The 26,805-nt window shown below is 39.8% G+C and overlaps 1 protein-coding gene across 14 annotated transcripts in view; it reads right to left on the bottom strand.

Moving 5' to 3' along the window:
• The window catches only part of kif1aa (kinesin family member 1Aa), a 49,459-nt gene that overhangs the window by 10,347 nt on the left and 12,307 nt on the right, over positions 1-26,805 (bottom strand). For 3 of the 14 annotated variants that reach the window (XM_025903010.1, XM_025903011.1, XM_025903014.1), the window contains exons 7-38: positions 25,766-25,877; positions 25,408-25,485; positions 25,226-25,291; positions 25,117-25,134; positions 24,928-25,006; positions 24,481-24,559; positions 24,069-24,211; positions 22,487-22,525; positions 19,717-19,919; positions 18,691-18,770; positions 17,466-17,541; positions 16,763-16,842; positions 15,236-15,342; positions 15,067-15,147; positions 14,784-14,964; positions 13,719-13,791; positions 12,986-13,076; positions 12,752-12,900; positions 12,486-12,664; positions 12,025-12,162; positions 9,780-10,091; positions 6,878-6,996; positions 6,686-6,792; positions 5,747-5,882; positions 4,450-4,612; positions 4,266-4,356; positions 4,052-4,170; positions 3,893-3,948; positions 2,023-2,131; positions 1,868-1,934; positions 1,494-1,578; positions 1,297-1,402 (exon numbers count right to left, since the gene is read on the bottom strand). In XM_025903010.1, coding sequence (XP_025758795.1) covers positions 1,297-1,402; positions 1,494-1,578; positions 1,868-1,934; positions 2,023-2,131; positions 3,893-3,948; positions 4,052-4,170; positions 4,266-4,356; positions 4,450-4,612; positions 5,747-5,882; positions 6,686-6,792; positions 6,878-6,996; positions 9,780-10,091; positions 12,025-12,162; positions 12,486-12,664; positions 12,752-12,900; positions 12,986-13,076; positions 13,719-13,791; positions 14,784-14,964; positions 15,067-15,147; positions 15,236-15,342; positions 16,763-16,842; positions 17,466-17,541; positions 18,691-18,770; positions 19,717-19,919; positions 22,487-22,525; positions 24,069-24,211; positions 24,481-24,559; positions 24,928-25,006; positions 25,117-25,134; positions 25,226-25,291; positions 25,408-25,485; positions 25,766-25,877 — 3,522 coding nt within the window. The remainder of the gene's footprint in view (positions 1-1,296; positions 1,403-1,493; positions 1,579-1,867; positions 1,935-2,022; positions 2,132-3,892; positions 3,949-4,051; positions 4,171-4,265; positions 4,357-4,449; positions 4,613-5,746; positions 5,883-6,685; positions 6,793-6,877; positions 6,997-9,779; positions 10,092-12,024; positions 12,163-12,485; positions 12,665-12,751; positions 12,901-12,985; positions 13,077-13,718; positions 13,792-14,783; positions 14,965-15,066; positions 15,148-15,235; positions 15,343-16,762; positions 16,843-17,465; positions 17,542-18,690; positions 18,771-19,716; positions 19,920-22,486; positions 22,526-24,068; positions 24,212-24,480; positions 24,560-24,927; positions 25,007-25,116; positions 25,135-25,225; positions 25,292-25,407; positions 25,486-25,765; positions 25,878-26,805) is intronic. The other 11 variants (XM_025903015.1, XM_025903013.1, XM_025903019.1 and 8 more) reach the window with 8 other exon arrangements.

The following is a 26,805-nucleotide window of genomic DNA, read 5'->3' as shown; positions in this document are numbered from 1 at the left end:
TTTTTCTTTATAAACTAGGCTCCAGTTGTACATCACACCCAGAAACATCATTTCCAGGGTCATTAGAAAAGGGAAGGTCAATCAGGTGATTTAATAAAATGATGAAATGCTGCATATCAAATGAATGACTCTGCACTGAGTAGAAAACAACAAAATAGTTAAAGGTGTGTTAGTGATTTTATATTTAAATAAATATATGCATGGCAGTGGAAAAGTTAGAAGGGCATGCATTTCTATTTTATACTGATCTGTTTACACAGAGTAAAATTAAGGTGCACGATTAATAAAAAAACACTTTTTAAACCTACACTGGGGTCAGTGGATCTAATCATGGCAGTGATGACAGTGGTTAAATGAGAGGTGATGAACACAGTGAGATGCAACATGTAGGTGCAATGAGACAACCAACAGCAGCATATGTTAACACCAAGGAGGGTCGCGCAGCCAGCATGGACGAGTGACTTCAGAGCTACTAGTGTGGTAAGTGTAGCTTTAAAGAGATTCTTAAATAACTCAAGGAAAGTGACTCTGGATCTGACCTGCTGTTGTCAGAAAGAGGGATCTACAGCATATTCATGCAGGTACAGTGATAACGATAAGAACACAAAGGGAATTTGCAGAGTTTCCTGACATAACATTCAAGCTGTGACTCTGCTGCCATGCTTTTTACAACTTATATGCTTAGGGTGACCAGATCCCAGCAGATTAGATGTCATTAAAGAGACTTTGTGGGCTATAAATTATTTCATAAATCTCACTTGTAATTGAAGAACAAATATGGTTTACTTTTTACGAGCACAAATGGAAGCAAAGGCTTGTTTTAATGGTCTTTACATACTTGTTTATTTCATTCGTCTATTCCAGCAAGCATTAAAACTGTTAGCTTCTGTTTCAGCTGCTATTCTGTTTCCAAATCATTTTTAGGTTTAATGGTAAATTCATCCATAAATCAGCACACTTATTTTCAAGCCACATATTTCCTGCAAGCATCCGTTGACTCTGGTAAACATGAGCTAATCAAAATGTGGGAGAACGGGTTAATAAAATGAAGTTTGAGGACACCTGGTCACCCCATATGTGCCATGCATTTGCCGTGTGTCGTGTTCCAGTGCAGGAGCTGCTGCAGCAATAACGCACACTCTCAGATAAGACTCACAAACATCAGAACCGTAAAGTGGTTTCCAAATTCAGCTGAGCTGCCACATAATTCAAAAAGCTATGGGAACACAGTAGTTTGCAAGTATTTTGCTATTTATATGAAAAACATTTGCTTCAAACATCAAGCGTAGTACATACCTGTCATCGTGCAGGGGCCTGACATATCCAACAGATAAAATGTTGAGAGACAGAATATTAGGATCAATGATGGTCTCATCAGATTCGGGCGTGTTGCGCAGACGTCCTGGGAAAGCAGAAATACCTCAGTAAGAACAGCTCATACAGACTATTGGTAAAATGTATTCAGCTTTAGAAAGGCTGAACATCAGTCTTACCCACAACAAGCTCACGGACTTCCTTCCATTCTATGTCATTTCCAGATTCATGTACAATAGTAACAGTGATTCTCCTCTGGAGGCCCTGAAGAAGGAACAAGGATAGAGTGAGCACCTAGAATATGCTTTTAAGACATTTTTCAAAGGTTGCAGAGCGTGATGCATCCACTGAACAGGCTGTCTACAATTACTAAGACCAAATTGGAGACGCTTTTGATGTGCGTCATTCGTGCTGCATCAATCTGGGTAGAATTGCATGCTGCCCTCTCAGAGCAGAGCTATGAAGCCAAATGCGAATGTCTTCAGGTATAAAAGATCCTTTGATGACAGTGGATTTGACTGCACCATATTTGCTCCCAGCCTGACTAAGATACCTGGTGCAGAAGAAATGTGCCATGGCAGGGCATTCCTCCTCTGTGGTCCACTACTGCAGGGATGTAGCTGAATGACAGAAAAAAAGAGAACGAGTCTCAGAGATTTCTGTGGCCCAACAAATTCTTCCAATTTTCTGCTGACCCGGGATACTCACTCCCCGTTCGCCTCCAGCTCGCAGATCTCGAAGAAAACCATGAGGTCATATTTACAGTGACGGGGTCCTGCCTGTGGACGGGTCATGGCCGTCAGTTTGGTGGCAGGTACTGTGTTGAAAAAGATTAGAGAGAGGATTATACAAGAAGGCACAACAGGGGTAAACCTAGCGCAGGCTAGCAGCTAACAGCAGGGAGAACAGCTACCTACCCTACAAAGGAAAGAGAAAGGGGAGAAGAAAGGAAATCAGTGATTCAGGGAAGGAGCACCCACTCAGTACTGGACAAGAAGCTTTTTTTCATTTAGCACATTTTTGACCGCTCTGTGTAAAGAAAAAAAAAGTCTGAACCATCCTTTAGGTGAGAGAATGCATATGTATGTCTTTACAAAGCACTTTAACGTTCAGGTGACCAAGTGGGGATATTTACAATGCCAGACATCTTAATCTCTATAAAAGCTTGGTCGCCTGATGGTTACTAGTAACATTTAGTACAGTCAGTCTATAATGTTAATAAGACTGACTAAGAGTTAAAGAAATTCTTTAACTTTCACTGGTGCCCAAAAGCAGTTCAGAGGTAAAGAAAAAAAACCCATGCATCCCTTAAATTTGTCCCAAGCTGAAGCAGAAATCAATTTTATAAGTATAAATGCAGTATGTTAAATAAAGGACAGTATAATGTGATGCATACTTGTAGGAGTTACTATGTATTTTATATATTAAAGGTGCTTCAAGTATCACTTTTAGAGATGCAATATAATTCTTAGCCAACAGAATAACTGAAATAACAATCTGGTGGATAACTAACACCAGTATTGTTCAGGTTTTAGTTTTCAGCTGTTCATTAAAATGTTTTTAAAAATGTAGCCACCTCAAAACTGATGTGACACTACAGATAGACATATACTGCTTTAAATATCTGTACTGTTACAAGTTAATAGCAGGTGAGACGAATTTGCAGCCTGTAAAATAGTTCCCTTTTTGCTGTATTTAACTCTTTATCTGATTGTTTTCTACCTCTTTGGACTGATTGCTTTCCTATTATAACATGTGAATTTATTCCCAGGGATTGATAAATCTCAGGTGTGTTATATTTGCATATGCACCACAATGTACATTATAGTTAACATTCCCATTGGGGAGAGTTTCATTCGTGGCAGACTAATGTAGAAGAAAGGCACTGTGATCCAATCAAGAGGAGCTCAAAGAGGGAACTGCAAGGAGAATGCACCACATAACAGTGAACACACAGTACACCACAGAGCCAATCCAACTGCAGAATCCTGACACATGAAACCTCCCCTTTTATATCGATTAACTTGAGTTTTACTACACAGCAAGTAGCAACTAGTAACTGACACTGAACATTTGTGTTAGTGCTTCATCTACAAGGCGACTCAGTCACAAAAACCTAGAGCTGGAAGAGCTACTTTCAGTGCTTTTAAAATGCACTTGGCTCATTTAAGTCACACCAAGAAAAACACTCGATATAAAAAAGGGTTTCCAGTTGCAGGATTCTCTTGGATCTGACCAATCAGTGACCAACCCGGCTTCTGAGCTTTAATAACTGAACAGATAGAGATGGGTGGAGCTGGCAGCTGAGCTTGCTCATTTCCTTCCAGCAGGAAGGAAGCAGCTAAGCCAGCGGCAGACAGAGCGTGGCCTGACAGCGAGTCCACCAGTGACCCATTGAACACATCTGGGACCAAGTATCGGATGAGCTCCAGCGATTTCTCCCGGTCCGGCGAGGCGTCAGGATCCACTGCTCATACCCAACAACATGAAGCTGAGATGATACGACTTGCAAGCAGACGAGTACAACAGCAATACAACAAAAATAAATGATAAGACACGAGCGGAGCATCTTATTTACCTGGTTTGGAGAGAGGCATCACTCGTGGAAACTGTCTCCTGCAGGGGCGTAGTGGACTGGGTGTCAGAACACACAGTTACGTATGAATATAAAGAATTGCAAGCATTTTCATCATAGTATGTGTATAAATGCAGTAAATGCTATAAGCAAACACAGTACCTCATGACATCTTTACAAAGAGGAAGAAAAGGCTGCTTCTGGTAGTGGCCAAAGACTTCAAACACAATTGGCTGAGTCTTGATGTAGTCCACGAATGATCTAGTAACCTCAACAGCAATCTACAAAAACAAAAAACAATCCATTTTAGTGCCTAACCTATTAAAACACACAACAATGGATAAAGCTGTGCAGGACATGAGCGGATTCTTCTTACGTTCTGCACATGGTAGAAACCGAGAGGAGGGCCGCGGCCTGTGTTTTTTAGGGGTTCAGTGGAGAAGGCCTCATCATGGCGGTGGATGAAGCTAAAGTATCAAAGCAAAGTTTGCATGTGAAACTGTAAAAAGAACACCAACAATCACAAATCTCCAGCAGAAATATTGTGAAGAGCAATTTACTTGAACTGGCAGAAGATGTCGGCATATTCCGCAGAGATGCTGGAGGCCTGCAGGACAGTCACTCTGAAGGTAAAAATATTACCGATCCTGAGATGTTCCAGAGTCGTATCGAGTGCTCCATCCAGACCAGCCTTCAGTGGATTCTCCACCTCATCTGATCCAGCTGCAAGGAACCACAAAAAAGGAAAAAAGAAAAATAAACGGAGGTTGGAAATTCTCATTGAGGACTAGACATCCATGAATGTTCTTTCCACACTTAAATCTGGTTGGTGGGCGTGACCTTCATGTTTAATTTTTAAAGATTAAGCTTTATTAATCCAGGATATTGGACAACCTAAAGGTTTCCCAGTAACAAGGGTCTTGACTTTTCAATGTTGATATTCTAGTTTTTTGATCTAAAGGCCATGAATAAATCATCAATCTACTTAGACTGATCTATTTTATTGATAACCCAAATGCAAGAAATTCAGACACTGTTAATTCTACACTTTGACTTTAGTAAATACTACATGCATGTACGTGAGGTGAAAGAGACTGCAGGACTGTTTAACACTGTATGGATGTTATATAAATCCCTGCTTGTTTAAAAAGGCCTCTCCTTTTACTCCTTTGTGTGTTTTTATTAGATTTATTAGGTGTTTTTGCTTTTTTGGTTGTTTTTTGCATCTTTTTTATTTGTAAAATGTCTGGCACAGAATACTTTACAGCATCATTCCAACCATTAGATGATCTCATTACTGTTAATAAAAAACAAAGAGCAAGAAGCATCTGGGTTCAAATCTCCTGGTTGTCTGAGGGGAGGTCGGTGAGGACTTCAACCACTTTTAGATTTCAACCACATTTAGTAGTAAATTTTCTTTCGGAGTAAAGAAATGTGTTTTCAATGACTTCAAAAGACAAGTTTTTCACCTTTTTACTCATTAACAGATCTCAGTGATGTTTAGGCACTTCTTTTTAATGTTTTTGTTGGGAAGGTTGCATTCCAGGTAGATGCCGAGCCAACTGTCAATAAATTCTACTGGAACAGACCAGGAATGGACTGGAGTTACCAAGAAATTGAAGACAAGCATTTGGGCTAATTTATACATCTTCCACATGAGCCACCGTTTGCCATTGTCTGCCCTCCAAATCCAAGCCTATCTAAAATGATTACTTTTAAAGTCTTTATTGTGAATTTTCATGCTGATATAAGTCTGCTGAGCCAAAAAGGAGACCACACACAGACATACAGACACATACATACAGACACAAGCAAACACGCACAACACGTGTCCATTCACTCGTAAAATACGATTACCCGCACATGTGTTGTTGTTGACTTCGTCAGCTGACGGCCCCATTTCTGCGTTCTGCCCTTCTCCCTCCACGATCCGAAGCTCCTCCTGAGAAATCCCAGTGCGGGACAGTCCTACAGAGCAGGACTCTGACTGGAACTACAGGAGCACAGCAGAGTGGTGAACAGTCTTACCCACTCGTGTCCTCAGATTTTTAAACAGTTACATCATTTACTCATTTAGTTGTCTAACAATACATTTTTCGGTTATGACATATGATAACGAGAGCTTTATTTTGCATTTTCCACTTCATTTGAGGGCCACTGTTGTATTCATTGTAGAGAAATAACAAATTTCTAAACATAGTAACATATTTCAGATGTAGTTGGAATTCTCTCAAAGGCAATTTTAATGATGGGTATGGGTTATTTCTTGGTAATTTCTTCATAAAATAAGCAGATAAAAGGTCTGGATATGATTCAGATTTTGGCTTTTGTACTTGGAGGCTGTTTCTATAAATACACAAAATGCATCAAATGGTAAAAATTAAATGGTAAAAGAAGTTCTTCTAAAATTGAAAAAACAAAATACATCTATCAGTGGGAAAGAAGGCAGGAATATTAACAAAATTAACAGTTTGGTGCCATCTGAGTGAAGTAAACGTGTACACTGGTGACACAGCGGTGTATGATGACAGGATCCTTTCTTTACATTCGAGATAAGTGATTGGTCAAAGCCACTGATCAACATGTTTGTATGGCCAGAAACCCCTAAATCTATTGATAGGATGCATCGAGTTCTCAATTTTTTTTTTACAAATCTAAAGAAGCCTTGGAACAGTGCACAATTCAACTCTTTTTGTAAACACCTAAAATCACAAAAATTGTGACAGCAACTGTACATAGAGGTAAATCCTACAATGTGAAAACTAACGGTAATAACTATAGTGTGTTTTTCACTACCTTTTCATACTGCTGATCCTCAAAGGAGATTTTGGCAGTGCCCGACTGCCTCACTCCCGAGCCGTAGTCGGGAGCCTCCTCATCAGCTGGAGGGAAACACAGAGAACCTTCACCTCACTCCCTCCAGAAATCACACACAGCTTGTCCCGTCAATCGCTTCAACGATCGTGAGTCTGAGGATTTGAGCCTTACCTGATATGGCCTGTACTGCCACCCTAAGGAAGCCCTTTACCTCTCCCTTCTCACTGACAATGGCCACGCGATGGACGAGAGGAACAGGGTACAGCAGATTACTCAGATAAACAAAAGCCCTGCACGGGAAGCCAAAGAGAGAAATAAAAGGAAAAAAAAGCATTAACAAGAACCAGACCAAGGAGACGTGCCACATTTGATAAAAATCACTGGACTGGACAACAGAACACAGAACTGCAAAGCAACCAAACAGAAGCTGGGACTGCTCTTGCGACGGCCATGGCTGCCCTTTACTATTGCTTTGGAGTGTGCTTATCCTTATCATCCAATAATGACTATATAATCAGGTCAATAGTGGGTCACATGCAATAACCCTAAACTTTTGGGTTGTACTGATGAAGGATAGTGAGGCTAAGGAGCATGTATGTAAGGCTAAACTTTCAATTCTTTTTTATTAACTTTAAAAATTAGAACCCAGCTCAAGACTTTGCTGGATAGCAGATGTTTTCGTCGTAAGCAATGAATTCATTTTAATGCATTGCTTTATGATCACATGCTATCATGACAATGACTCTATATAATGTATAAAGCCAAACTGAGAACTTAAAGCACTTTGCTACAGACTATGTTTTCTTTGAGAATAGAAATTTGGGAACAGCTGCATTAGAAATGCTTTCCTTATAAATAATCGAATAACTGATCCACATTTTTCACAAGCCAATAGGGAGAGACATTTAAGGGTGGACAGCGTAAAAAAGGACAGGCTTATGACAAGATTGGTGAGGTGCAAATAAGGCATGCTCAGGACAAAAAAGGTGAACAAAAATGCTTTCAACTTTTTGACTCAAAAGGAATCAAAAGCAAATGGAACAGAAATCATCATACGGAACATGGCTCAGCTTGAATCAAAACTGCCAACAGCTTCATAGACTGTATGCTACATCAAAAACCAACGAATGACATCAGAAATCAAAGTGCACCTCCTGGGCCGGAGTGGTAATTTGTACAAAATAGGGGTACGAGTTCATCATCAGACGTACTCACGTAAAAATCGACAAAAAAAAAAAAAGGTCAAAATGAAAAGACTTGTGCTCTGGCATGCCTAAGAGAGACAGCTGCTGCAGAAACCAGCTCTTTCATCTTGAGATTTTGAGTCTTTGTTCGAACACCACTTAGCTCAATCATTTTCAGATTCTTTCAACTGTATTCAGGTTTCACAGCACGGTGAGAACATTTCGCTGTTTCTTCCTCTTACTATGCACATCAGACCTCAATCTACTTCTTGAGATGCATCAGTGCTTTGGGGAGTCAAAAGTCCTTTTTCTTTTTTATAAGCCACTACTTTGATTTGACATACACCTCAAACAGCCGTTCAGCGTCAGCACTGCATAGAAACAAGAAGCCTAAATGGACCCACTCTGCACTGAATTTAGGAAGAATTTAAGTAAGAGTGAGACGCATTGAGCCACTGTATACCCCCCCTCCAAAAGCAAAGTAAAATAAGCATTTAGTTGAAAGAGAGATTAAAGATAAAAAGGAAAGAATAGATCCAGTGTCCGCATAGCGTGGTACTCAACATTTTCAGCTCAAGATTTAGAGATACAGTGACAACTAAGGCAAGTCACTAAAGGGTCTGGTTTGACTTTGAGCAGTAAGCAAGTGTTTAAGAAAATCAGTAAAAGGAAATACCACAATTAAAAAAATGTAGGAAAAGTTGTTTTCCAAATTTCGGTTGCAGCTTTCCAACTGAAATGCTTCATGCCCGTGTTAACACTGAAACAGCAGATCTCTGAGGTGGACAGTAATTTGGAGAAGACCAAAGAGCAATATAATTCAGGTGCACTTATTTAGTGACTTCATCTATAAAAATCCTACTTCAGTTTGATTGATTTCCCCTTCAAGGTCATCTCCTTGTGTAACCTTAGAGTGCTGGCAGTGTAGCGTCTATTTAAATCACTCTTTGGATAGCTGATGGATGACCACCATTTGCCATGGACTTTAAATTTATGAAAATTAGGTCATTACGTTCATGTTCAGGATTATCCTTAATAAAGAGAGCTGGATCTCTATCTACAACCCAAAGACCAAAGAGCTTTTTTCAGTGGAAGAGTGTCCAAAAACTAAGTCAGTGTCCTGGATCAGGAGATGCTGCAAGGCTGAAAACGTGAGCTAGCATCCAAGGGCCAAACCTGCAGTTTCACTAGTAACCACTTGATCCTGATTCCCCTACAGACTCCCATGTTAAAATGCTACTTCAGAGCCTTTTTAATGTTGACCTCTGTGATAAAGACCATCCAATAAATTTCTGTATCAGTTTTGATGAATTAAAGCATTACAACCTCCGATATGATCACTATGGGGTCCAAATAAACAACAACATGGCAGCCGCCAAAATGCAAATAATGTGGCTTCAAAATGTCAAATTCACAAAGTACACCAGCTACAGTGCACTGACTGGCAATGCAAAGTTTTTCTTTAACATCCTGTGGCATCTGAGAATCACCTGAACTGTGGTATGCTGAGGTTTTTGGGCCAAATAAAGACAGTCTTGGTCATATAAACATTCCTGTCATGCTGGAAGCTATCCAGAGGTGCACAAAGAGATAACCTTACAGGGGTGTTTGGCAAAAATCAACTTAGGTATGCTTTGCTTTTTAATTTTTATGGAGAGAGTCACTTTATGATCACACCTCACAAAGCACACTATGGGTATATTTTGTGTATTTATGCATACCCAGCCCACAACTCAAGGAGGGCTATGTGAAGATATACACTATTATTTACTGCATTTTCCAAGAATACTGTTCCATCTACCCTGATGTTTGCCAAGGGAAAGGGACCCTGCATCTCAGCGTGAAAGAGCTAGTTTCCTCCATCAGCATGCTCCTGAAACCTCACCAACCTTCCCACTACACTGAATAATGGTGAGCGGTCGTAAAAGGGATCCAGGCCTTCGCTGGAGCCTCGGCAGAGCTCTCTCTCATCATCATCATCATCATCATCATCATCATCATCATCCTCTACCCCGAGCTCGGAGCTCGGGTCGTCCAAAAAGATATCATCGTCCAGGTCGTCCAAATCCTCCAACTCCTCCTCCTCCCCGCGACCCTCCCGCTGCGAGTCAGCCAGCTCAGTAATTTCAGAGGTGGAAAGGGTCGGGGATGGGGTGGGGTCACTCATGCGCTCGCTCATGCATGTGTTGAAAATGGGATTTCTGGTGCAGCCAGAGACATGGGAACTAGGTTAGTACAGTTAGAGAGAAGGGACGAACTGATCCACAGGAGAAAAGCTTCTTCCCTCTGAGTCAGAAACAGCTTTTATTGTTTGTTTCAGTGTTGAGCAAAGAGCAGAGAAAGAGAGGACAGATGGGAGACTCCAGGAAGCTACAAACGTTGTGCTGATCGTGGGATAGACACATTTTTAACTTTAGTCATGTCAAAAACAAGTATTATTTCACCTACACAGGTATTCACTGTCATTTGCCCAGTCCTCATGCGCAGATTTAACCGCACATGCAAGTTTCTGCTTAGTGAGTGTCAGGGGAATTCAAATTTACTGTTTTAAGTACAGATTTTTACACATGCATATAAAAAGAAGAGGCTAAGATGAATAAAATGTAGAGAAGGGAATTCAAGGAATGCGTGCTCTTGCAGGTAACTGTAATCTAAACCGTGAAAAAAAAGTGAGCAGGGGGAGGAACCAAAGTTAATCATGCCAAGTGAGCCAATCATCAAAGGAGCTCTGTCCCATGATTGGTCACTTTTTAAGGGATCACATGCATAGAACGTCCTTAAATGACAGCTTCAGTGCTATATACCGGGGGAGTCCAACTCCAGTCCTCAAGGGCCAGTGTCCAGGTTTTAGATGTGTCCTTGATCCAACACAGCTGATTTAAATGGCTAAATTACCTCCTCAACATGTCTTGAAGTTCACAGAGGCCTGGTAATGAACTAATCATTTGATGCAGGTGTGTTGACCCAGGGTGAGATCTAAATCCTGCAGGACACCGGCCACTGAGCCCTGGAGTGCCCCCACTCCTGCTGTAGACAGTGCTGTTTGACACCATATTTGCTCACAGAATGAACTCTGGTGACCAACCTGTTAACAGGCACTTGTTACAGTTGGATTTACTCCCAGCAATCACTGGATTACTGTGATAGTACATTATATGCTGCAACTGAGCTTTGGCAGTGAATATTTATGTGTGTGAAATAACATCATTTGCTCACGGGCTTGCTTAATTGCGTCTAAAGGTAATGACAGAAATTAAACGTCATACAGATTTCATTTGAAAATGGCCAGTCATTTTGAGTTATCACATCAGCCACATATGTACAAAGTGAGCCTGTATTCAGTTATGCATTAATTTAACCCATCAGTTCTCGACAGCAGCTACATTTTTTAAACAGCAAGTGTAAAGGATGTAGTATAAAATAGCAGTAAACTATTAAAACTAAAGCATTGAAAACATCAAATGTTGCGCATCTGGATAAATATACACCTGATTTCACCTTTATAATATGGACAGACAGATTGAAAACCTGAAAAAGAACAGCTCAAGGGCACAGTTTCCAGTGTTTCCATGTCTTACAGGAGCTGAATAACATTAAAGGCTGGAGTGAGACGCTTAATATTACATAACAGGTGCAAGTGAGAGAGCGAGAGAGAGAGAGAGAGAGACACTGGGAGGCCATGTGCCAAGGTGGAAGAGAAAGAAACAGCAGGTTTTGAGTAGGAGGACTGACGAAATGTTTTTCTCAAATCTTGCATAGATGATTTTCCCATTGAAGTAGAAAGCTCCATCATTAACTGGAATGTATCGTTATCAAATGTATTAATCACCACACTGTTATTTCAGTTTGTACAGGCAGGTTTTATAGTGGCTGAAATACAAAGTTTGACAAGTAGGGACACCAGACTGAATGAATTGCAGATAATTCATGCAGCTGTCCCCATCATTTTGGAGTACACTCCACACACAGTAAAGCTGCATTTCCAACCCAAGCCCCTGGAACTTTAACTCTCAGGACCGACGTCCTGCAAGTGGAAAAGTGGACAGCAGCCTCCATATATCCTAAATTTAATACTGTTCTTGTTGGCCTCTGTATTTCTTATTCCTGTCCCGATGTGTTGGACTCAGTATTTACCTGCCAACCAGGCGGAACCAGGGGAAGCGATCGTAAAAGGGGTCACCTCCCGTCATCACATTTTCACATTCCTCCACAGTACTGTTGGGCACATCAGCAGCACGATCATACATTTCTCTCATCAGATCTAGCCTCTGCCTGCAGAAAGCACCAACAATGAAGACATAAAAAAGACACACAGCAGGGCGTTAATGAGAAAAAGTAAACAGTTTGGAAGAAATAAAATAGCGCTGAGGAAGACACTGAAGCATGGCTCTTTTTTATTGCTGTTCGATATTAGGTTGGTAGATATTTTTAATTTGGAAGTGCAATTACTGAAGCGAATGTTTGCAATAAAAGAAACTGACTTACAAACTGAAGAGCACTAAAATAAGAGTTTTAGTGCGACACTTAATGAATTTTTGATTACCAAGATAAGTTTAAGATTTGTTCATCAAAGACTTGCGTGCATGTTCAGCCACCTGAGTTTTTCTAATGTCCAATAGTGAGTTGCTCCATTCTTCTGATCTTGCACCTCCACCGCCACGATAGTACGTGGGAATTGTCGCTTCTCTCTGTCTTTAGTTGCCTCTGCGGGCAACAGGTCAGGAGGCAGGGGGGAGTAAAGAGTGTCTGTCAGCAACACGAACTGGAACTGCACCTGCAGGGGAAGAATGAGTATGCTCAAAGAGCCGTTTCACAGCATAGACCTGTGGATATATTGATGAGCCTAAATGACATTTCTAACCTTCTTCTTAAGTTCGACACTGATCGCATTAGCCTCCTTCAGGAAGATGGCGTTTCCCCATAAGAGATCACGCAGCGAGGTGAACTGGTAGCATCGCCATTTACGGAAACTCCACACAGCCAGCTCTCTTTCCCTCTCCGTCCACTGCACTGTAGGCCAGAAAGAGGACTCGATGAAGGTGTGATTATCCCTAATATAGATTTATAAATGTGTCCTAGTATTAATTGTTTTTACCTTCTTCTTCCGGTTCCTCCTCTTCTTCAGGGCCTTCTGGGTTATAACGGTCCACTTGCTTCCGAAGAGCCTCCAGCTTGCTTTCATAATCCTAATAATTTATAATTAAAGTTTTAAATACATGAACAAGCCATTCAGGATGAATTAATCATTAATAACTGGTGAAATGAAAGGCCCCAAAAGATTGCATTTAGAATTAAAGCGCGGAAAAATGTGTTGCGGCGTACAACTGTGCATATAAATACTGTCAAATACACATCCATGTGAATTAAAAATACTTTATGATATTAAGCTGCAGATCCTGCCAGATAAAATTCTCCCACAGACTGTGGATTCTCCTCGTGCCACAGAGAATCAGAAATAAAATGCTGTAGCTTGTGGGCAGTCAGATCTGCTGATTAAATCTTGTCTTGTTTTTTTAAAATATGTGTCTGTTATGTAATCCCAGGTATCGGTTCTCCTTTCTCCTGGTGAATAATATTTGTGAGTTGCAAAATTGCCTAAAAATTCCAGTAAGGTGAACTTTGCTTCACATTTGATCTTTTTTATTTGGTATTTTCTGTAAATCTACTCACTGATAATACAGTTTATATAACGTAAACAGTAGATACTAATACTGAAATATACAAACTGCAGCAACATCTGTGTGTAAGACAGTTCAGATAGATTTTTGTTGGTTTTACTTTAATAATTACTGCTGATAGCAGTCGAAGCTGAACTCTCATTACCATACCAGTCTTTGCTGCTCTAGAAGGTTGCTGGCCTCTTCTCTTTCTTTGCGATACTGATCTTCCAGCTCCTGCAGCCTGAAGACAAAAAAACAAAGTGAACAAAAAATACTTGATGTAGGTGGGTGATGCCCTACCTCACTGTGTGTTTTTAAGCCATTGATACTGAGAAAGAAGCCTCAGGCTTGGGTAAAGTGGCAACTTCGGTCACTGCTTCAGACAGAACCACAAAAGCAAATTCTCACTCCATCTGTAGTCATCTACATTTGGAGATATGGAAGTTATGTCCTGACTTCTCCACCTTTCCTGGATGCAGGACCCCGGCATAGAAAAGATCAGACTTTAATGACAGTAGATATATATGACTTTGATTTGAGCATGAAAATGAGGAACTGGATTGGAGGTGGGTTACAAAGCAGCCTGCAGACCAGTAGCAACTGTGGGGATAAAGCTATATAGATTATGCACACCATGTAAGAGTCCATGATTACACTGTTTTTAACCTCACTGCTTTATCTGATGCTTTTTCTCTAATACATGAAGACTGGCTCATAAATTGCTCAGAAGTCTCAGACTCAGAAAATATTAAAAAGTAACTGAATGTAGTTTTAGAAATAGCTGCGGGTCTCTGGAGTGGTACCCTCGAAGACTGTTAAATTAAGACACAAGCTTAACTGCTGAGCCCAAATTAGAACAAAGTCCAAAAGAAAAAAACAGAAGATCCAAAACACGAGGAAACAACGTAATCCAAAGCACAAAAATGTAGCAGGAACAAACAGAGCAAACAAAAATGAGCAGGCTGAGGAGACAACAGGACTATTTATAGACAGGGATTGACTTCTGATGTAAAACTGGAAAGATAGGAACGACAATCAATCATTCAAATCTACTCTAAGAATAAAAATACACATTTTATTCAGTTTATCTTTGCATTGGGACAAACTGTTTCCTTATTGCACCTTGCAATAGGTATAGCAAAATCTAGAAGAATTGGTGCAAACCTGGACCTTTTTTAATAAGTTAAGTTCCAGAAATGGACTTTTACTGTATCTTTATTCCTGAAGGCGTACCTCTGTTCCATTTCTTGCTTCATGTCAATGCCCTGTTTCTCCAACAGCTCCCTCTGAGCGAAGGCCCAGTCCACCGGCTCAACAGGGGTTTCGGCACATGGGTTCTTCTCCCTGTCAGCCCGGGCCTGTACAGGGTGGTTAAACCGGAAGACGTGGCTCTTCCCCAGGATGATGCGATTTCCTGCAAGGGCATCAGATCAGAGAGTACAAGTACAAAATCTATGCATATAATGTTTGTGCTAGTTATGCAGAGATTAAATGAAAAGAAATAGGTTGCACCAACCTGATTTCAGAACAGTGGGTTCTGTCACCCTCTTTCCATTAACGTATGTCTCAGCTCCTTCACAAGGCTCAAGGACAACTGCTGCTCAGGAAAAGAAAATTCCACGTGAGGCTTTGCTGACAACATTACAGCAATATTTAACTTTCATGTGCACAGCTACAAGTCTCACTTTCTCCCATTGGGCCAGTAGAACTAGTGAAGGTGCAGTGCTCGTCTTTTATGAAGTGACCACTGAGGACTATATCCTGACGACTGCTGGCATCTAAACGACCGACCCTAAAATACATAAAAGTTAGTATGAATATATATAAAAGCAGGTTAATAACACACTTCATCTATGTAACATTTAGTCCTTTTTCATTTAAAGGGACAGTTCACCTCAAAATCAAATGTAGTCTTTTTCCTCTTGCATGTCGTGCTTTTATTCATCTAAATTGTTGGGCCATACAGATGTGCTGAAAGCACCTGAAACCAAACCCCACCCCCAAAACTCAGAAGCAATGTTTGTTTTCAGAAATCATGACCTGATTACTTTAAAATTCACAAATGTTACTGTGAACAATTCAAAGCTACACCATCAGATCGCATGGCCTTGCAGAAGAATGCGTCCATCCACCGTGACAAGAGGCTCATGGTGGTGACAGTGTCACAGGAAGTAATCACTGATGGCTTTTTCCTTAGCTGAGCTATATCATTAGCCACCCATACCTTTACTTTGGCTGATGAATCCATAGAAAAAAAGACTTCTGGCAGGAAGCTGCTCCCATCAAGCTGGGTGAATTTCTTTCAGTAACCAGGCTGTGATTTCTGAAGAGTGACACTTCTGCTACTTCTCCTTTTGAAATCACATCAGTGTGACAGAGTACGATCACACAGTGGCTAACTGAAGCTAGCAGCTGAGCCCATAATCTCATCAGGAAGGTGTTCACTGAGGACAGGGACCAAGAAATCTGACTTCTTTTTGCAACCACAGGAATTCTCATCCACATACTGCCTATTAAAACCATTACAGCTTTATGGCATGTCCATCTTTCATATACAGTTTATGTATATGAATATATGCATTTATGAAATAAATCAGTGTATGTAGTAAAAAAAAATAAAGACTAAATACAATACAAGGGTCAAAATGGGAGACAAACCCCAATCTCCCGGCTGATAAACCTGTGACCAACCTTCTGTGGAAAGTGTGGGTCTCTAAATGGGGACCATTATCTCTCGGTGGCCCATGTAACCACATTTGGTGCATCAAGGGCCGCTGGCGGAGAACATTTTGTGCCAGTGAGGCACAGGCATCTGACACAACATTATATGATGCCATGTGATGAGAACATGTTTGCAATGCAGGCCTGTTGTCTCTTGAAGTTAGATTAGCATAAAAACAATGTCCTTTTTTAATCAGTACCATGCTAATACAGCAGTTCTTAAACTTTTTCTGGTGTGCCCTCATCATAAGCTGACCCCACACTTTTTATGAGTCATTCGCAATAATATGGGAGGCATCTAATAATAAAAAGGATCCAAGTGGGGTTTTAATTAAATAAAGGTCAGCACGACAGCTTCAGCAGACTTTACTTTCTACATAAATCACATTTGTTTACATCGCATTTTCTCCTGGTCTTCCCTGCAGTGGTTCTGTCCTCTCAGGGTGAGAACCGCCTTCCTCTTATTACACTGTAAAATGTCAGCCTCTAACCTGGTGATCCCGTCTTTGATGTAGTACAGCAGGCACTCAGACATCAGAGGGTCCTCGTTGAGGTTCACCAAATGAGGCGTCTGACACAGAACGGGGAATATTTCACTGTTAACTTTCGGCTAGCAATATGCATGAGTCATTCAACATCCATATGTTATTTACATTATAACATATGTCAGCTGTGCACAACAGGTGGTCTGAAATACAAGCTCTCCCAGTAAGAAACATCAAACAATCAGCAATAGTTAAAACCATGCAGTCACTCCCCACAGCGTCCCAGCATGGAGTGTTTAATGAAGTCAGATGTTTTGGGGCTGCAGGCAAGCAGCCATAAATCACTGAAAATAGGGCACTGCTATTATCTTTTCCCCCATGTTTACACCCATGGCTGCCTTCGGTGCAGTGAGGGAGTGTTTGAAGTGAGTAATGAAGTAGATTTAGGATAACACTTAATGAAACAGTGAAACTCTCGTCTGATCTGCCTCGACGAGGCTCGAGCACTCATCAGAGGAGACACTTTAAACACTTCAGAGCTACAAACCTCGTTGGGGGAAAACAGCCCGACTGTGTCGATAAACACGGGCTCGGGCTTTCTAGGGCTATCAGAGGGCTTTGGGGGTAAATAAACAAGCACAGCAGTGAATAATCGAAGCGGTAAGGATTAGATCACAGTGGTTTTGGAGAAGTAGAATACATCTTTTACCTTCTTTGGAGAGAACACACCAACTGTTCCGCCATCTTCTCGCATTGCTACACCCATTTCGGCCAGCAGGGCCTCTCTGTTGACGAATATCATCAGCATACCAAGTGAGATATTTTTTTTAATGTAAATATACCTTTTTTTCAACATTGATTCAATGAGAAATGTTGTCTTTCCTAAATAAAGCATAGACCCAATATTATTCTGGAGGTGGCACCAATTGCTCTACACTCAGATCACTGAACGCTTCACCTTAGGCCGGACTGGAAGAAATACTTGTCATTGTCGATCATTTTAGAGGTTTGGAAAACAAGATTAAGATTAAGCATGATTATTTTTTACTTCTATTTTAATATTCTTGAATAAGGCACATTAATGGCAGCATATTACAGCCATCTGAGGGAAACAAATAAATGGGTATATAAAAAAATCATAGATCCTGTGGAGGGCGGTACGACTCGAGGAGGAAACCCAGAAAATGTATCATTAAAGTTGTAAATTTCTAAGAAGAAAAAAAAAACAATTTTCTTGGACAATAAAGTCTTTTGTTTTTTTAATCAGGTATTTACAAGGAAAATATTCTCTGAGATTAAAGCCATAAATTTATGAGAAAAGTAGGTTTCTTTCATTTTTGGCCAAACAGTTACTTTGCCAGATTGGCTCAATCTGATCACAGAATCACAGCTAGACGTCACTGCTTCTACAATCCTGTAACCTGAGGACATGCCACATCAGTTTGGTTTTCTGCCTGTAGCAGGTTGCATTTGGTGCAATATGAAGTTATTCCTGATTTGAGCCCAGAATCACAACGTTAACACAGCGTTTACTGATGGCCGCTGTGGCGTAGGTGAAGTTATCCAGCCTGTGACTTTAATCTCAGAACACCAAGGTTTCTTATGCTTTTTTATCTTTAGTTTTTGCAGTTTTTGACTTTAATATCTTTAATGTCCTTGAAACTTTGCATTTTTTTAAGTTTGTTTTTTTTTAAAAAAACAACATTTTCCAGCAAATGAACAACTGTAATCTTGGAAATGTAGAAATTTTAATTCATCTTACAGCATTTAAGTTTTTGCATGTGTGTTATAATCCTCCCGTGTTTCTCTTTTCTTGAATTATTAGGATGTTGTTCCTGTTTTGACGCCTTTTAGTATTTCTAAAGTTTAATCTTAAAGAGGAAAACAATGCAATAAAATAAATTAAAATAAAACTAAGCATCTCGTTGTCTTACCTTTCCATTCTAATGGCTTCTGTTCTGCGAAGTTTCTCTTCCCAGGTCTCATTGAGCTCAGCGATGATTTTCTCTGTTTCCTGACATTAAAAAATAAAAAAGTGTGGTGATAATCATTTAAGTAATAACTATATCTGGACTTAACGCAAAGAAACATCCAAATTCAGCAATGAAGCAGTAAAATTCCACTATTTTCCAGTATTTTATTAGCTTACTTAATTGCTTACTTTTTAAGTAGCAGAAATTAAATGAACCATATCTGTGATTTCATTAGATGACCTTATGTTGGCATGTAAAAAAGGGTGTGAATATAATGTCTTTGTGCCATAACGTAGAGCTTCATTGAGTATTAAAATGGCCGAAAGAGCCAGGGACACAGATAAAGGGGGGCTCGGGGTGAACCTGCTCTGCTTGTCCTCCTTGGTGCATCATTTTAATTATAACTACACTGCTCATAAAAAGCTTGATTGGCATTCACCAGGGAACACCAGAATTGGTAGGTGTTCCAATGGAGCCCCATTCTCTTCACAGATGAGAGCAGGTTCACACCGAGCACATGTGACAGATGCCACGGCGTCTCGAGCCTTTTTCACGTCTGTCACATGTGCTCGGTGTGAACCTGTGAATAGAGCTGGTTGCCAGTTCTGCTGTTCTTTGATGAATTGAGCTGCATTGTGGTGGGCTGTGAGTACACATCCTACCAATTTTCTGCAAAAATGCAACGTGTACTGTGTTTGCATTCATAAAATTCAGAATTTAGTGTACCTTTTCACAATATGCTCACTGTGTAATGGCCTTAGTCTGAGTTTTGGTCAGAAATATGCCTGTTGGTGGTCATTTTGTTGGGCTCTGGGAATTTCTGAAGACCCATCTGTTTTTAGGAAATCAGGTTTTGAGCTTTTTTATTGAATCTGCCCACAATTAGAAAGACTCTGAACCTCAACAAATGCCTGGTGAATGTCACTGAAGTTTTATTTCCTGACTGTGTAAGACTGGGGTGGGGGTTAAACGGGGTTTGGTGCTCACCTTCAGCCTCTCGATGGCCTCCCCGCTGCCTGGGCTGAACATGATGCGATCGTGCAGACTGGCAATAGATCCGGCCCGACTGGACAAGGCTGAGAGAGATGGAGAGGGGCTCATCCCCGTCATGGCATTGGTCACTGTGGAGAGATCATCCTTTTGATTCACAGCTTGGCCTTTATTGTTATTGTTCTTGTAATCGGATATGTCTGCCAGGGTGGGACGGGGCGTGGGGAGTGGGGACAGGAAGCGGGGTTTGGGGTAATCGATAACAGGGAGTAAAAGAACGGAGAAATGCAGACAGAAAAGGAAGAGAAGAGAATAGAAAAGAAAGAAGATACGTGTCTTGAAACGAATCTAACTCACAGAGAGAAATTTGAACTGGTAGCACAGAAGCGAGGGCAGCACCAGCAGAAAGCCACAGAGAACTCAAATGATGCAACAAGGAGGCCATCCAGCCACAAGAAGACTCAACGAAAATGTAGCTACCATACAAAACTTCAAGCACAGCGTGAAATGCAGAACCATTGAGAAACTGTTCGAGCAGCATGAGAAAAGATTTCCATTACTCATTCCCATTCAAGCATCTCTACCGAAAAATTAAAAACTGTCATCAGTTATGGAAAACAACAAAGTACGTGAGCTCCGCAGAGCCTGTGTGCACAAACACGATGACTCATTTTCAATGGCGTCTTATTTTCTGCACAGAACATTAGAAAGCCAGAACTCTCAATTAAGATTATTATCTAAAAGCAGCAAGATGCATTTACTGCTCAGCATGCTTTGCTGAAATTATTAATGTCAAACAAATTACTGGAAGCAGAAATCCATTTCTCTGGTAGAGGATCAGACACAGCGATGAGTTTGTCTGATTAGCTTTGAATGAAATTTCTGGGTAAATCTATTATTAAAGTAACACATAAAAAAAGGGCCCCTTATATTTTTCTGTTCAGAGCTTTAGCTTGGTTTTATCGTGGCACCTGAAAGGCCTGAGCAGAAAGCAATAATAACAACCTTGCTGCTGCTGCTATGGCAACACAGAGCAATAAACTGGCCAAGTGTATCACACCCATCCATCTGGACAGGCTTCGGCTCGCCAAGATTGATCACATAATATTGCCTCTGCGGTTAATTAAGTTGTGTATTATGGAAAGACTGTAAAAATTTATGGCATGAAAAGTGCAGAAGACCTAAAAGATCCACTATTATGTAAGTGATTATATGTCTGAAGACTACATCATCACCCTCATCTTATCGTTCCTCTGTGCCCTGTTATCCTGCCTGCCAACAGGCGTTGACAGACTGATGATTCGTAAACTTTAAAGGGAAATGTAATAAGGTAATTATCCAAATATCTTTTTAAAGTAGGTACATTTTCTTTCTCTTAAAAGTTCTGTTTTTTACATTGAGCCTCACTTAAATTAATGCAATATCATATCATAAATTACCTTTTTTAGGGAACTTGAGAACTTAGGGATCTAGCACAGGAAAGGTGTTATATCACAAATGCTTCACCTGGTCCACTTTTTTATAGCTTTATAGCTCAAACAGGATAAAAAAAATTTTTTTTTTTATGTACTGCTGTCAGTGTGATCTTTAAAAAGACCTTAATAAACATACTGAGCTGTACTATAATTTTTAAAAATACATAGCTTACTTCTGTTCAAATTATATTGCTACTATTGGCCAACTACACTGTATGTTCTCTTTAATTTATTCATTATAAAATACGAACAAAAAACAGTTGGAATAATGCTTGAAATGGAGATAAAGGCAGCATGATTTTCAAATCTCATAAACCCATATTCTATTAACCACAGAACACTAAATATTTAAACTGAGACTTTTTACTCTTTCATGAGAATATTTGGAAGGAGGAAACAGAAGGCTGGAAAATTAAGGGAAATATCGCTGCTAATAAGGTTAACTGGCAACAGGTCAGTAACAGGACTATAATCCTCAATCAGACAAGGAAGGAACGTTTTCCTGTTAAGAGTGCAGCAGCTGCTCTCCTCGGCTCCCACACATTTATAGGGTGTTGTTAAAAGAAGAGGGGATGCTACACTGTGGGAAATCACCCTGTCCCAATGTTTTTGATTGTGCTGCTGCCATCAAGTTCAAGATGAGGTCATCTTTTTCTTAGAATGTTTTATTTTGTTAATTGAAAATAAAAATACATTTATGAGATTTGCAAATAATTGCATTCTGTTTTCTCACAACATCCAAACTTTTAAGTTTGTTTATTGAGGTTTATTCAGATTTTTATTACATTGTTATCTATTTTGTAAATGCTTTGTGAATATATTGCTTAGAATATATTAGGGGATTTAATTCTGCACTGCATTGCATGTGTCATTAAATCTTTTTATGTGATATGTGTGTTTTCTTGGCGTACAAATAAAGCACGTCTTACACAGACAGACCTGCCAGGGGAAATGGATGTCACAATTTCTACATCAGGGAAATTAAAGATGAAATGAATCCCATTATGATGCACAAGCTTCCATACTATATTGCTCTGCTGACCTATCAGTGCATCTATAAAGTCATACTCAGATCTCTACAGCACCATGATATGGCAAAGCCTGAATAGGGATGGAAAACACGCTGTTTGTATTTCACTAACATTAGCTCGCGTTTCACTAAAAATCATGTAAAACAATCAGAACAGTTCCTTTGGTGCTGCAGAGAACACTGAAAAACCACTTTAACGCTGCCACATTAATCAGCTGCGATTCTAAGCTGCAGAGCCAGAAGCAAGAAACAGAAAACACACATTTCAAACCCTCGATATCAGCACCAGACGCTCGATATGCTGGGAGAAGAGACAGAGAGAGAGAAAAGACAGCACAACACCTTTAGTTAAATTCTCCACAGGTAAAAATGTTCATTTAGCTATTGGTGAACACCTGAGCACTGCAGTCTTAATATGCTCTACAAGCTCCAAACATTAATCCTGATCTTTCTCTGGGAAAGGAACTGTGCACGGTTTCAAAATAATATAACATCCATCTAATACATCTGTTTGCAGTACTGCAGTAAATGTGGTATCAAGATTAGAGATGCAATGAGCTAATACTATATGTTCTGGCCAATATTATATATACTTTATAACTTATACATATATATACATATATATATATATATATATATATATATATATATATATATATATATATATATATAATTATATAAATTGACCAAAATTAGTGGATTACATTTTGCGAAAAACAAGTATAATATAGTCTCAGCTAACGCATAGAAGAGGCGAGTCATGAGTGAGCATCAACCTCTAACAAAGTGTCAAAAACTGCAGTTCCTTTAATGTCACCCTGAGGCTGGCTCCAAAAATGAGTCAACCCCATGTTAAAATATTCAAATATTCAAAGATGTTTACAGCCAGTTACAAAACAGTTTTACTCTCTATAGATAATTTTTCTACTATAATTCAACCGTTCAACTTTGTGTCTTTGTGCAAACAGGCTGCTAGGATTCTCCTGCTGATGCTGTTTTACATTACCAAGCTGGAACTCTTGACCATATTTGTCTTTTTCAACCATTTTTAAATGATTTGAACAAATATATGGTTTGCTGTACAGCTCATCCAAAAGTTTAGTGTTCCACCAAACACACTATAAACTGTTCAGGTGCCTAAGAAAGGGAATATGATATCGGTGCTTGTGGATAACTGAGGCTGTGGTATCTGTAATGGTTTCTGACATAAAAAAGTGCTACTGAGATGATACCTAATCAAGATGAATTCACTTCCCAATATAAGGAGATGTATAACTTGTGCCGTGTGATTTATGTAGGAGCACCCTGCCCGTTTCACAGGTGGGTGGCTTTTTCATTTTATCTGGATGCTAAATGAAATTGTGGCACGCCAAAAGGCATTGTTGCATGGCCGAGTGAGTGTAAGGACAGGAGTGGAGGCAAAACATTTCCTCTCACATAGCACATAACTGGTATGATGTGTTAGCTTCAGATGCTAATGCTAGAAACCACGCCTACACCATTTTTTCGAGCCTGTTTTTAGACACAAATGGGAGAATAATCCGTTCGTGCCAAGTTTGGTCCTACTGCTGTCTGAAACCACTTCCTATCTATTAATTTTCATTAACTTCTTCCCACTGATTTTATTGCCCTGGCTGGTTCTTAATTTGCTTCTTGTTCTATTTGAACAGATCAACATGTCTGTGAGTACAACACGGCTTCTGTGAGCACAGGGAGAACAAATTTGTTTGTGAGTGGGCTGAGCTGAGGCTGACTCTTACAAAAAAAGGTCCAAGACCATTATGAACAATTTAAAATTCAATCTACAGATAATGGGCACATAAATCCAATGAATGGTCCCTTACTCTCAATGATGTCACCCAGGCCCTGAGAAAGGAGGAGCTCTTTCAGGCGAGACACCTCCTCTTTCAGCTCACGCACCAATCGGTTGTTGGGATCCTCGTTGATGACAGCGTTACAGCGAATCTGTTTGGCACGGTCAGCATACCTGGGAATGCAAAAGATCACTGAGACACAGGTGTGTGAGGAGACACACACACATATATACACATTCATAATTCCCCCGACATCCTCGACTCTGCAGCCCAGAGCTGCAGCTGCAACCCGTGAAGGATGTTTGAAGTGTGAAAGTGAGGCAAGCCTCTGAGGGAAACATGGATAACACAATGCCTGCGTTTCACCGACACTGGTGTCCTTCAAAGCAGCTGTGTGGGAGGAAAAATCTGCAGCACAAAATGTGCTGTCTGCTCTGTTTACCTGAGCGTGCTGAGGGTCTCATCGTAGTTGATATCAGCTGGACTCAGAGCAGCAACCATCGCAGTTCGAGAATTTCCCCCTGACAGAGAAGAACAGATGTAAATTAACATGCTTTGAGTTCAGAGTGTGTAGAACTACTTGATTGTCACTAGTTCTGCATGAATGTGGTGTCAGGAAAATAGGAAAACACTCAAGTCTGAACAAGAAGTTAAAATTTAGATTTTGCTACACCCAAAAAAAGTCAAATGATTACATATAGTACAATTACATAAGTGCAATATAAATCTTACATTTAACAGAAAAGTTGTGGTTTGCATTAAAATGTAAAAGTGATTAGCTTTTGGGGTTCAGATGCATGATTTTCTGGAGGGATTTTGTTACATATTGCAGTGATGTTAGAAAAATTAGAGACATTTGATGCCTTTGAAACAAAAACGGTGTTCATACCCAAATTTTCTCTCAGTAGCCAAGTCAAAACTGAATCTCGGTATGGAATGAAGCTTTCTGCCTTTTTCTTCTTTTTATTCTGTTTATAAATAAAAGACACACAAAAAATCAGCATTAATTAATTTTTTCTGCGTTTGCTATAGGTTCAAATAAATAATGAATTAGGATAATAACATGTAAGTCACTTACCTTATTCGGCCCAGAGTCCTAAAATGAAATGAGACAGTGGAAACTGTAATTTTTATCCAACACAAAATCAACTTCATCTTAAAAAATATAACAAATGGTTAATACAGACCACTTCTGCCAAAGCAGAGATGACTTTCCCCAGCGTGGTTAGAGATTTGTTGATATTTGCTCCTTCCTGTGACAGAACAGTAGGCAGATGAGGATTACGATGACAGTAAGCACAGACTGCTTTAACATGGATTTAGTCGGATAAATAAACATGATTTAAGATTTTTTTTGTAGTGTTTTCACCTTTAGCCTGGTCCCTTTGGCTCCGGTAGAATCGGCCCTCTCACTGCCAGCCAAATCCACCAAACTGATTTTACTGACCTAGAACAGCACACACCAAATCAGTAGAATCCAATTAATAAGATGTAATACATGGGCTTTCAACAACACAAAAAAAGAATCAATAGGTATTCATCTTTATTGTAGAGACAGGCTTCATTAAAAAAAACAGCTTAAGAATTATCCTCATGACCTTCAAGGAGTCATTGATTTCCACTTCCCATCAAGACTTAAATCAGCGTCATCAGTCAGAGGGCAGATAAACCGAGACAGCAACTCGATGCTAAACAAATTCATTGAGGATCAGATAAAAATCCTCTACCTTCTCGGTGGTGTTATCCATCTCTGTGTCGTGGCGTTTCTGGGTGAATATGATGTTGAAGACGGCGTGCGAGCGACTGCTTGTCTCATTCATGTTGGTGGCAGCCACAGTCCTGCACAGAGACGATGAATTTTAATTACTTTGTACAGTTCAGATTTTAGCCAGCAGGATGTGGGTTTAAGTATAATTTAATTAAAATGGGTTTTTTTTATGACACACTCATAAAACAATATTCAAAGTAGAAATAGGTCATTACATATAAGGAATATTTTTTTTAAAGTATATTTAGTGTAACAGCAGGTATGTTTACGTAAACTTAATGGTCACTGTGCTTGTGTTTTATCCCCAAGCCTTATGACACTTCCCATCTTTATGCTTCCAGTTTTATTTTGATCATTAATTTTTATTAATTTTTTGTCTATTGATGTTTTAATGTTTATATATAAATATTAAATCCCTTCTCCCTTCTCTATCCCTTCCATGTTTTCACTGTATGTATTTATAGATGATCCGAGTGGATGCTTCCAGCTTTCCGAAGAAGAAACCTAAACATGAGAGACAGATTTTTAAAACGGGGTCAAAACTAAAGCACGAAAAACCATGATGTTTAGATTTAATTCCTTAACCGCAGGGTCTAAGAACAAGAGAGATGTTTAATATCTCACAATCATAATCAATCTAGAATTAAAAACTGGAGCCTGTATTAGCTAAGCAATGCATCCCACATTTTTTCTGGTGCACCATAAACATACATGTCATTAGACTATTCCTTACTTCAAACCTCATATCCTGTGTGCAGTTACTTTAAGAGAGAAAGAAAGATGCTACACGTGGCTAAAATCAATAGAGTCTCTCTTTAATTAGCCCTTTCATTCATTTCATTTCCTCTGGAACTAAAATAAAGCTAAATAGAATTTGCAGTCCCCAAACAGCCACTTTAAGCTTCCCTCAAAAGTGCCTCCATAACAACTGTCCATGAGGTAAACTGTTATATAACTTAGTGGTTTCATTTTTATTAACATGTGCGTCCCACTGGAGTC

This window comes from Oreochromis niloticus, linkage group LG23 (assembly GCF_001858045.2).
Source record: "Oreochromis niloticus isolate F11D_XX linkage group LG23, O_niloticus_UMD_NMBU, whole genome shotgun sequence".
Taxonomy (NCBI): Eukaryota; Metazoa; Chordata; class Actinopteri; order Cichliformes; family Cichlidae; genus Oreochromis; species Oreochromis niloticus.
The sequence above is the reverse complement of the archived record's forward strand: the minus strand, read 5'-3'. Positions and strand labels throughout refer to the sequence as shown.